This window comes from Oncorhynchus nerka, linkage group LG3 (genome assembly GCF_034236695.1).
Source record: "Oncorhynchus nerka isolate Pitt River linkage group LG3, Oner_Uvic_2.0, whole genome shotgun sequence".
NCBI classification, from domain to species: domain Eukaryota; kingdom Metazoa; phylum Chordata; class Actinopteri; order Salmoniformes; family Salmonidae; genus Oncorhynchus; species Oncorhynchus nerka.
The window spans coordinates 45,091,282-45,104,010 of record NC_088398.1 but is presented as its reverse complement, the minus strand read 5'-3'; the positions used below and the strand labels follow the sequence as shown (position 1 = coordinate 45,104,010).

Below are 12,729 nucleotides of genomic sequence, written 5' to 3'. Positions count from 1 at the left end.
GCCTTATGACAATTGAGACATGGATTGCGTATGTGTGCCATTCAGAGGTTGAATGGGGCAGACAAAATATTTGTGCTTTTGAATGGGGCATGGTAGTAGGTGCCAGACGCACCAGTTTGGGTGTGGCAAGAACTGCAATGCTGCTGGGTTTTTCACACGCATCAGTTTCCTGTGTTTCAAGAATGGTCCACCACCCGAAGGAGATCCAGCCAATTTAACACAACTGTGGGAAGCATTGGAGTCAACATGGACCAGCATCCTTGTGGAATGCTTAACACCTTGGTGTTCCTAATGTTCAGTACACTCAGTATATAGCCAGTGCACAAAGGAAAATTCCATTGCAAGATTCAACCATTTATGTCCTCACCCATCCACTGTCACTTTGTGCACATGAAAATGAATGTCAATAATTACTTAATTCATGAAAACCCTTTTCCCATCAACAACAGGGATGATCGATACTGCATTAGAGACCTACACAATACACATTATATTCAATCCATGTGTCCTTGGATGATTCATATATGCCAATACAAGTAAAAAGAGAAATTACATGGGCTCCTGGAGAGCTATTATTTTTCTGAAACACAAACGCTACTTGAAGTTGAATATGCAATACATCTAGTTATATTTCAATGAGAATGTATAATGAGAATGGATTAGCGAGATGAATGTCCCGAAAGCATTGTTGAATGAATATCAATGACAAGAATTTATAGTCATAATTATGCAATCACATTAATTATTCACTTAGCCTTGAGAGGGAATCAGTTTTGGAACAAAAAAATAACAATCCTTCATAGTCGACTTGCCATGCCACAAAAATTATAATTCTGTAATCTACCAATATTACTCCGTTGCTTCTTACAAGAACAAGTATGTACAGCAACTGCTAGTTTCAATTAATCAGATCGACAAATATACTTTCTTACTTGCAATCTTTAATATTGTCAAGGGTTTTAAATGCATCATTGCTTAATAATACCTTCCTCTGTCTTCCAAGAGGGCCATGAATAATTAACGAAATACTTACCAGAAATGTTGTAGAATACTTAACAAAAGTTAATTGGAAATATAGCATGGCCCTATTTTTACACACACGCATACATAATGCTGTTACTGATATCTCTTACAGCTTATGGATGGATAATGTGTGTTTGTATTTCCCATAATAATGCATTGTTTTAAGACCACATTACTATTCATTTGTGAGCAAAACAAATGCAATCAGTTTTAGCAAGTGAAGGGGGGGGGGAATCACTGAAAACAAATCCATTTGTTTAGCATTTTTGCCAATGACAAGACTCATGCTGTAATGTGTGTACCCGTTGATGGAATAGTGAAATGATATGCATTACGGATTGGTTCACAATTAGCCAATCTTAATACTGACAAAGTCATTGAGACATGTTGACAATAATTTGCTAATTTACAGTACCAGTCAAAAGTTTGGACACATCTACTCATTACAGGGTTTTAAAAATATATATTCTGACTATTTTCTACATTGTAGAATAATAGTGAAGACAAACTATTATAACACATATGGAATCATGAGATTCTTGAGATTCTTCAAAGTAGCTACTCTGCTTTGAACTTTGCACACTCTTGGCTTTCTCTCAACCAGCTTCATGATGTAGTCACCTGGAATGCAATTCAATTAACACGTGTGCCTTGTTAAAGGTTAATTTGTGGAAATTCTTTCCTTCTTAATGTGTTTGAGCCAATCAGTTGTGTTTTAACAACTGTTTTTCCAACCTATTTGGAAAAAGATGAAGTCCATATTATACCAAGAACTGCTCAAATAAGCAAAGAGAAACAACAATCCATCATTACTTTAAGGTCAGTCAATGCAGAAGATTTCGGGAACTTTGAGTTACCAGCCTACTGGACAGAATTCAAGTAACAGACATTTCAACATCAGCTGTTCAGAGGAGACTGCATGAATCAGGCCTTCATGGTCAAAATTGCTGCAAAGAAACCACTACTAAAGCACACCAATGAGAAGAAGAGACTTGCTTGGGCCAAGAAACACGAGCAATGGACATTAGACCGGTGGAAATCTGTCCTTTGGTCTGATGAGGCCAAATTTGAAATGGTTGGTTCTAGCCGCCGTGTCTTTGTGAGACGCAGAGTAGGTGAATGGATGATTTCAGCATGTGTGGCTCCCACCGTGAAGCATGGAGGTGGTGTGATGGTGCTTTGCTGGTGACACTGTCAGTGATTTATTTAGAATTCAAGGGACACTTCACCAGCATGGCTACCACCTGGTCTGCGCTTAGTGGGACTATTTGTTTTTCAACAGGACAATGACCCAACACACCTCCAGGCTATGTAAGGGCTATTTTACAAAGGAGAGTGATGGAGTGCTGCATCAGATTACCTTTCCTCCACAAATCACCCGACAACCCAATTGAGATGGTTTGGGATGAGTTGCACCGCAGAGTGAAGGAAAAGCAGCCAACAAATGCTCAGCATATGTGGGAACTCCTTCAAGACAGTTGGAAATGCGTTCCAGGTGAAGCTGGTTGAGAGTGCCAACAGTGTGCAAAGCTATCATTAAGACAAAGGGTGGCTACTTTGAAGAATCTAAAATATATTTAATGTGTTATTTCATAGTTTTGATGTCTTCACTGCTATTCTACATTGTAAAAAAAATAGTACAAATTAAGAAAAATCCTGGAATGAGTAGGTGTCCAAACTTTTGACTGGTACTGTATATCTATCCAAAATAAATAACATGGACACATAACATAATTAACTTCCCCCAGTATGCCAGTCAGACTACGTTTAGACAGCATGCTTTCGCCATAATAGTGGAATGCGTTCATTCGTTGGCTAAACAGAGAGACTGGGCTGTACCGACAGGAGTGCTTTGATATTTCATTGAATGCAGTTTGATGCAAATAGAGAAAGATAATAAAATGGAGGGGAAACATGGAAATAATCAAACTGAAAACTAAGAACTTCCAGTGCCAGACAGGCAATGTTGTTCATGTCGCACACATGTAGTATCTATGAATGGTGTCTGCAGCTTTGCTCCAGTGCTTATAAAATGTCTCATAGCAGTGGTCAGTGTTCATCTAGACATGGGGCCCCTGCTGACAGGTACCCATTGGTCCCGTGGACTTTATTGGTCCCGTTGGTGGTGCTGTTGTGGTGCTTCTGAACAGGAATGGGAGGAGGACCGTTGTCCTCGTCTGAGCTGGACTCAATGTCACTGCGGTCGTCTTTCGACACCTGTGGAGAGGTGCAGACGCTGTCAGAACATCTCATATACCATCTGATGTCATGACAGAGGAAGTAGAAGCAGTTGGCCATCGCTATTGGTTTCCTCATTTTACAAATAAGATCATGTAAAAAGAAAGGGATGTCATGTGATTGTGACTTGATAGTGAGATGACGTGACAATACACACACAAGTTTGTTCCCCTTCTGTTCCAACTACTTACATGTAAAGGATTCCACTTCCCTGCCTTGAAGGTTGAAAGGTTAGCGTGAGGGATAGAAAAAGTAAAATCAATGAAGGTTATTGCCAACAAAACAGGCCCTTTAGTGAAATAGCTTCTGTAGTACAGTACATGTACAGTGAGCTTGACTGCTAAGATTACCCAACGCTTTGCATTTACAATTACAAAAAGTAACATGGTAGTGCTAAATTCTAACTACATACATAATGAGAATGACTTTAACTACATAAAGACGGTCCTCTTGAGTGTACTCTGAAAATATGACAATGTCTGCCAAATGGCACCCTATTCCTTATGGGCCCTGGTCAAAAGTAGTGCACTACATATGATGCCATTTAGGACCCTGAAATGCAAACTGGGGGAGAATCTCAATAACGTTTCCTTGACTACTCACATTCTCTTCTCAACTCAGGAGAAGAGGAGAAGCTCAGAGAGGGACCTCTGACATTCTCAACCAATGAGTTTTGAGAACCTGGCGAGAAGACGCGAGGAATCAAGAAATTGTAATTGAGACTCTCCCTTTGTCTCTCACCTTTCCTCTGGAAATGGCTCGACAGGCTATTTTCACTATGAGGTAGGACCAGAAGGAGTGCAGGAACTGCAGCAGGATCAGCAGTAGGTTGAACACCCACCAGGAGGGGTACGGTCCCACGATCTCCCAGCTCTCAAACAAGGTAGTGTTTAAAATCCTACGTGAAAGAGAGAGAGAAAGAGAGAGCGAGAGAAATAATTAGTCAACTCATTTGATAAGTAAACCACACTACACACACATTCAGAGCAGCTCATAATGACAGGATGTAGTAATGAGACAACCACAACGTCTCTATTGGGAATTGGGTAACAGACTGGAAATACTTATTGGTTTTAATACGGGTCGCTCTCTGAAATTAACAAAAACCTGTCAACTAAAGTACACGCTAGAAAACCCAGTCTGAGGCAGCTGTCACCAAATAAGCTACTTGTTATTGTCTTAGAATTCTAGGTGAACAGAAGACAGTAAATGTTCCTGGTGCTCTAAGGTAGAGTGGAGGAATACAGATGGCCAGGTCGTTGAGAGAGAGCCTCTTATGTTGTCCCTGAGGGTAACGTCCAGAGCCTTCAGCCCCTAGCTAAAGGTTTCCCAAACTTGGTCCTCGGGACCCTAAGGGGTGCACGTCTTTTTTTTTTGTTTGCCTTAGCATTACACAGCTGATTCAAATAATCAACAAGCTTTGATAATTTGAATCAGCTGTGTAGTGTTAGGGCAAAAACCAAAACGTGAGGTCTCCTAAAACCCTTGGGGTCCTGAGGACAGAGTTTGGAAAACACTGCCCTAGCTTGCTCTCCATCCTCCACGACAGACAGGCAGAGACAGACAGACAGACCAGACCCTCTGAACAGCCAAGGATAATTATCACCCAGGAGACAGACAAATAACTTTATCCCTTCTCCCCCCTATACTGTGCGGAAAAGCTCATGCAGCACTTAACTGTATGAAGTCAATCTGTTATAATGTACACGCTACTCAAACCACTTTAAAGAACATATTAAATCCTTCATTCACTTCTCTGATGAATGGCTTGATAGCTATTTCAGTGAAGGTGGAGATATAGTTGGATAATTGTACATGATATGAACCCTGCTGATACTGAAGCCATGGCAACAGTTGTACAATCACACTACCTTTCTGGTTGCTGTGGTGCGCTCTGCCTGCACGGTGATATACTGTATAACTCACGACTGCATACTAACAAGAGGAAATCACTGAATGAGACTTTTCTAAAGTACACTGTACTCTGGAGGTTCATGCTTTAATATCTTTCGAATAAAGAGTCGTTTGTCATTTTGATCTGGTAATTAACCGCGCTGTCCTCGAGTGTGGGCTCAAAATTGGGGTGACGTCTCAGAGCGGGACAGTAAAGCACGTCGCTTTTTCTCCTCGTACAGTGACGGTAGTGCTGAGTGTGCTTAGGACATGACACAGTAAGATGGTGCGCGCATATTCCTCTACTATGACTAATTTGCTACTGCTTCTCTCTCTCATATCAAAAAAGGTAGGATGTCTCTCTGATGACACATCAAAAATATTCCGGTGCAATCCAAATTCGTCACCTAATTGGAAGTCCAATATGTAAAAAAGACAACATTCTGGCATTGATACCAACTGATACAGGCACTGTGATAACATACATAATTAGTTAATTGAGGTTTTCAAAGTGTAAATTGAATGTGCCATTTCAGATTCCAGTCTCAAATCGACCCTGGTTTACATAATTAAATTATCTCAAAATAATGGTCCGTCTTTCATTTTTATTTCCCCCTCCCTCTTTACTGGAGAAGATGCTTACGTCCATATTGTTGCTGTAGTATCCATAGTAACTATTACTAAGCAACAAAACTCACCAAGACCTGTATAAAATGAAAACCTTCCTGGAAAAATTGCAAAGCCCATTTGGAAAGTGTCAATATTCTGAGATCTACAGTACATTCATGTCTCCTGTATTCGGAGACTGATTATACACTGAAACAAACATTCTCCGATATACAGTATCATCCTGGTCTGTCTCAACTGGCAGCACACAAGTGCATCTAAAAAACACTCAACTCCATTGTTTCAATTAAGCTGTAGTCTTTCACAGAGAAGACATTGGTTGAGTCCCAAATGCCGCCCCATTCGCTACATAGTGCACTACTTTTGACCAGTGGCCGTAGGGAATAGGGTGCCATTTGGGACACATTCATTCTATGTAGAGACAAAGCCTCCTTACCAGACGGGATAGACACCCAGCCTGGAGCTGATGAAGACCATTGCAAACATGACAAACAGGAGGTTGCAAAGTCTCTGAAACTTGGCATAGTTGGCCATTTTGGCAGCCTGCAACAGATGACACAGACACATGCAAAATGGTTACAAGAACAAAACGTGGATGTTGTATCTATCTTTTTCCTACACTGAAATTGGTTTCGGCAGTACATAATTGAAATCTACAGATGGCCGATTTTCCCTCTGATAGAATCACAAGCAAGCACAGTAGCTAAAACAACCACAAAAGAACACAGGACCCTCCCACATGTCCGTGGGGTGTGAAGAACACGTCGGGGCCACGTTCAGCAGGCAAACCTTGTGGAACATTGCAGACAGAAATGTAATTTGTAGAAATAACAAAAATCCCCCCCCCCCCCCGTGCATGCCAGACACCTGAACATGCCTTGCTGAACGTGTCCCCGTGTCTCTACTCACCTCCACCAGGACGTCGGCGGAGTCGTGGAGACACATGACCAGCGTGCCCACTCTAGCCATGTTGTTGACGTAGGCGAAGGTGATGAGGGAGATTGTCGCCAGGTGGTGCAGGAACATTATCAGGAAGTCCTGCGGGGGACGGAACAGGCGTCATAGTCATGTCACACAATGGTAGAGGGAGAAAGCATTCTCTACCATGTGACTCACATCAAGGAGACATGTACAGCATGTGGGTTTTATGAAAGCTTCGGCGTCATGCAGAGATCATGACCGCTGTTGTATTCTTTGTGCTCACAGTAGATAAGTGGACTCCTCTGCACCTTGTACACTTGCTGGCTGCGCACTATGCAGAACATCTATGGTGACAAGGTGCGGGTGACATTCTGACAAGGACATTGCCCCTTTGTAAACATCACACTCCGTAAATGACAATTCAACTTCCCTCCTCATCTGCTTTTGCTTTGTACTGACAATTCTATTATTTCTCTGAACGCAGGACTCAAGGGCAGCTGACGCCTACCTTTCTCATCTACTTTGGTGGCTAGACAGTTATTCTTTTCACAAATGAATGAATATGAAAACTAAGTCTAAAATAAAAAAGAGGCGAGTCTACATGTACTACAGCGAAAGTGGTCTCTAGTCAGTCTACTCTAGAAGGTTAATATCCCCTGATGAGTGAGGCTGTGGCTGAATAAGGATGACATGCCCTCCTGTGCCCCACAGGGTTGAAAAGGCTCAGTACAGCAGCAGAGCAGCCAGCCCAGAGCAGGAGGAGCAGTGGTGCAAACACAGAATGGAAGCAACAGAGTGCAGGGAACATACTGGAATTGGCAGGGGGTGCAGAGGACCTCCTCAATGCGTAGCTTTGTGCAATGAAAAAACTGAAAGGAGAAACAAACAAAAAAACAGACATGCCAACAGTCAACACGGAGATGAGAGGTGAGGGCATAAACACCACGGCATCATGGGACAGCTGTGAGTGATTGAGTGAGTGTTAGGCGTTCAGTGGTGTGGGCAGGAAGAGATGGGAGGCATGCAAATTGGCATTCTCTGAACTCAACTAGGGAGCCGGTTTAAAATAAAATGCCATGGCCAAGGAGGGCCCTCCATAAACAATACCACTCCCCTATATTCTACCCCTTGTTCTTGACACCGCTTAACAGTGCTAAAGAAGATTGAAAAGAACAGAAGCAAAAAGAGCTATGCTGAGGCAATATTTACAGCTCAAACATAGAGATGCCCTGACCTGGAAAATCTCTGGCAACCCGACTATGGGATGTATTAGAAAGAGTGTATGCGTGTGAGTCTGTGTGTGTATCAAATGTGTGTCTGTCTGCAGATGAGCAGTTCTGCAGTGGTCTTTTCCATAGCGGCTGTGCGTGTACGGTCCATGGATTATTTATCTTTAGTCTAGGGATTAAGTGTGAGTGGGTCACAAAACTGGGCCTGATGTCATCACAGCTGTTTGTTTGACCCTCAGTTACTGTGTTTAAACATCATTCAGGATGAAGTGGAGTGAGAGGCTAGGTTACGAAAAATATATAAAACATGTGCTACTAACAAAATCACCTCAGATAAACCAGGTCTAAAACACACTCACAGATATCAAAACTAACTTGAAACCATTTGTGTCTCAATTCGTATTCAATATGAAATATTTCAAATGAATCTTTTTCATTCTTAAATAATAGTTTATCAGTGGGGACAAGGAATGACATGACACTGAAATAAATAAAAAAATTATGGAGAAATGTAATAATCTTCAGATTCTAGGAACTGAATAATGAAATGAGACTCAACCGAAAACAAATAAGAGGGGAAAACGGTTTACAATGTCTGCCAGAAAATTCCAGTAATCCATCTCCTCCTCTGAGGCCTGTGATTTCACAGAGCGGAGATTAGACTAAAACACCACACCAAGGCAAAGACCAAAAAATAAAACAAAATCCTAGAACAGACAATAGCAGGCCTGAATGCAGACAAACAATAATTAAGGCTTTTTTGAGATTACCACTGCATAACAGAACTGACTTGCAGACTTGTTTACGTGTTGCTGTGCGTTTTGTTGCCAACCTTACTTTGCTACCTGACAACTTTACGGTTTTTACTTTTTAATTACCGTTTATATTTTTGGTTTTTCCCCTCAACTTTTTATTTTCATTCAACTTTTTCACTCCGGACGCTTTATCTGGACATGGTTCGTCAGGACCTCCAACAGCCGAATCGAAGTAGTAATATTAACATGATGCCTTCTACTTGCAGTCGCTGTATTCATATTATACAGGAGAACGATCGCCTTACAGCCAGGATAGCTGTGCTACAAGCCCAGCTTCAGACACAATCATCAGGCAAGGGTAATTTCAGTGTAGGAAAGGATGAAACAGCGTCTGTGCCACCAGTAAGTACAGATAGAAACGTTAGTATAAATCCCCTCGCACGGTCCCCACAGCCGGACAACTTTCTCACAGTTTCTGGATGGAAATGCTGTAGGACTGCTCAACCGGTGTCGCTCATTCAGCCGACAGAAACTTTCAACCGGTTTTCCCCATTAAGCAGCGAGTCGGAGTCTGAGGCCGAGCCTTCTCTTGTCTCTACTCCTCCCGTTACGGGGTCTGAGACGCCGAAGCTTCCCACCATTAGCTCTGACAAATTGAAAACTCTAATCATTGGCGACTCCATTACCCGCAGTATTAGACTTAAAACGAATCATCCAGCGATCATACACTGTTTACCAGGGGGCAGGGCTACCAACGTTAAGGCTAATCTGAAGATGGTGCTGGCTAAAGCTAAAACTGGCGAGTGTAGAGAGTGTAGAGATATTGTTATCCACGTCGGCACCAACGATGTTAGGATGAAACAGTCAGAGATCACCAAGCGCAACATAGCTTCAGCGTGTAAATCAGCTAGAAAGATGTCGGCATCAAGTAATTGTCTCTGGCCCCCTCCCAGTTAGGGGGAGTGATGAGCTCTACAGCAGTCTCACAACTCAATCGCTGGTTGAAAACTGTTTTCTGCCCCTCCCAAAAGATAGAATTTGTAGACAATTGGCCCTCTTTCTGGGACTCACCCACAAACAGGACCAAGCCGGACCTGCTGAGGAGTGACGGACTCCATCCTAGCTGGAGGGGTGCTCTCATCTTGTCTACCAACATAGACATGGCTCTAACTCCTCTAGCTCCACAATGAAATAGGGTGCAGGCCAGGCAGCAGGCTGTTAGCCAGCATAGTGGAGTCTGCCATTAGCACAGTCAGTGTAGTCAGTTCAGCTATCCCCATTGAGACCGTGTCTGTGCCTCGACCTAGGTTGGGCAAAACTAAACATGGCGGTGTTCGCCTTAGCAATCTCACTAGGATAAAGACCTCCTCCATTCCTGTCATTATTTTTTAATAATATGTTTATTTTACAATAAAAAAATCTAATAAAAAAGACAGCAATACTAACAATGACATTCATTGTACTGTTGAATGGGACGGCCAATTTAGAAAACAAAACTTAACTCACACATACACAAAATAAAACAAAATCCTATTAGGTGGTACATGTATAAGAAGACAGACAGCATATAGTCATTACAAGCAGTGTAGTTAAGCCAAAAATAAATAGAGTGGAGTACAGCACAGAGTAGCAGCAGATCGTCAACCCAGTTATGAAGCGGGACTAGACCATTTATCCAGTATCGGCTGCCATATTTGGTAAAACATTGGACTTCTATTGGAGGTATTGTATCGAATCTTTTCCATATGTATTACATTCCCTAAATCCCGTAACCACATTTCAAAGGTAGGTACAGTCTCCAGTTTTCAAAATTGCAATATGAGCCTTTTGGCTAATAGAGTACAAAGAGAGACAGCTTTCCCTTCGTGGTTATTCCCATCAACTGTACCAAACAGAGCGGTCAATGTGTCTGGGGCTAGAACTCTATCAAAGGCTCTAGATAAGTAATCAAAAATGAGAGCCCAGTAAACATGTAACTTAGGACATGTCCAGAATAAGTGGGTCAACGTCCCCTCATCCTGCTTGCACCTCTCACACAGTGGTGAGGTGTCCGGGAATATTTTATGCAGTTTTACTTTTGAGTAATGTAACCTGTGTATCACCTTAAACTGTACAGGGTTGTGTCTGGCATTCACCGAACTGTGGTTTATATTCCTGAGAACTTCTACCCAGTCCTCATCTGAGATTTCTGACCCAAGTTCTTGTTCCCAAGCCCTTTTAATGGTGTCTGTGGATACCTCTATGTGGGCCTGTAGCACATCATACAGTCTAGAGACCGACCCTTTTGAATGGGGTTTGACAAGGATCAAGCTATCTAATGTAGGACTATTTGGCTTCATGCCATACTGTGGAATATGTGTCCTTATGAAATTCCTGATTTGGAGGTATCTGAAAAAAAGTGTTGTTGGCATGTTGAACTTTCCCTATAATTGTTGAAATGAAGCTAACTGACCATCTATGTATAGATTACCAATTGTTGTGAGCCCCTTCTCCCTCCACTGTGAAAACACCACATCATCCAATGCGGGGTGGAAAGCATGATTCAGGCAAATCGGGCTGTCAATGTATGGTTGTGGGTATGTTGGTGGGTATGTGGGTATGTTAAGAAAATACCTAATCTGTTTCCAGATCCTAAGTGTATGACAAATGACTGGGTTAGAGTCATAAGTGGATTTTTTCACATATGATGGGCTATTAACAAGTGCAGGGAGTGAGGAACGTTGACAGGAGGCCTGATCAATCAAAAGCCATGCAGGCATATCCTTCTGTCTCATCGCAGGTAAACTTTCCCTCCAGAAAGACACAATGTTCAGATTAGCAGCCCAATAATACAGTTTAAAGTGAGGAAGGCCAAAGCCCCCCTCTATTTTGTACTTGCATAAATGCTTCTTTGAAATTCTGGCTGCCTTGTTATCCCATAAAAATGGAGTTACTATTGAATCCAGTTTCTTAAAATAGCTTTGTGGTATGAAATTGGGTAGACATTGGAAGAGGTAAAGAAACCTGGGTAGGACAACCATTTTAATAGCGTTTATAAGACCAACCAAGGAGATAGGCAGAGTTTTCCAAAAATCTATATTTTGTTTAAGCTGATATATTTTCATGTCCCAATTCGCTTTCAATAGCTGATCAAGGTATCTTGTCACTACAATGCCAAGGCTTGTGAACTTGTCCATCACTGTTCTAAACGGGGTAGATTGCATATCCACAGGCCGTGATATTGGCATCAACTCACTTTTTTGCCAGTTTATCTTGTAGCCAGAGAAGGAGCCAAATGTGTTTATCAAGTTAAGTAAGGGTGGAATAGACGTTTTAGGCTTGGACAAAAACAAAAGAACATGGTCTGCATATAGTGCTCTGTGTCCTTTATTTTAACAGAAGCTATATCGGCACATGCCCGAATGCGAGTAGCAAGGGGTTCCATGGCTATAGCGAAGAGAGCAGGCGAAATAGGGCACCCCTGTCGGCACCCCTTGAACAAGCGGAATGACTACGACATTTCTTGATTGGTTACCACGGACGCCATTGGGTGTGCATAAATAATTCTTATCGAATTAATAAATTCCTTTCCGAACCCGAAGTGCTCCAGAACCGACATCATATAATTCCACTCAATCCGATCAAACGCCTTCTCTGCATCAAGAGCTATTACCACTGCCTCAACCTTGTGATCGTGATACATTACGTTGAAAAGGAGTCTCAAATTGTAGTATATATGTCGGCCCGGGATAAAACCTGTCTGGTCAGGGTGTATGATGTCGGAAATGTATGTTTTCAATCGGTTTGCCAATATCTTTGTCAACACCTTGTTTTCTATGGGGAGTAACGACACGGGGCGATAAGATGACATCTCCATGGAATCTCTATCTTTTTTCAAGATCAGTGCTATTGTAGCCTCATACAGTGTTTACGGGAGTTTGGCATTTTCTTTGGATTGTTTAAACATTTGCAACATAAGTGGAGATAGTACTTCTTATAGAATTCTGCGCCAGTCTATTACATATCCATCGGGCCCAGGGGCCTTGCTGTTTGGAAATTGTGCT

The 12,729-nt window shown here is 42.1% G+C and overlaps 1 protein-coding gene and 1 long non-coding RNA gene across 2 annotated transcripts in view; one reads left to right on the top strand and one right to left on the bottom strand.

Annotated features, from left to right (window-relative positions):
* The window catches only part of LOC135565499 (uncharacterized), a 33,979-nt gene that overhangs the window by 14,542 nt on the left and 6,708 nt on the right, over positions 1-12,729 (top strand). The gene's annotated exons all lie outside the window — the stretch shown is intronic.
* The window catches only part of LOC115108751 (ceramide synthase 6-like), a 31,797-nt gene continuing 19,991 nt past the window's right edge, over positions 924-12,729 (bottom strand). Inside the window, exons 7-11 of the mRNA XM_029633370.2 lie at positions 6,691-6,819; positions 6,218-6,324; positions 4,003-4,159; positions 3,453-3,476; positions 924-3,240 (exon numbers count right to left, since the gene is read on the bottom strand). Coding sequence (XP_029489230.1) covers positions 3,073-3,240; positions 3,453-3,476; positions 4,003-4,159; positions 6,218-6,324; positions 6,691-6,819 — 585 coding nt within the window. The 3' untranslated portion in view covers positions 924-3,072. The remainder of the gene's footprint in view (positions 3,241-3,452; positions 3,477-4,002; positions 4,160-6,217; positions 6,325-6,690; positions 6,820-12,729) is intronic.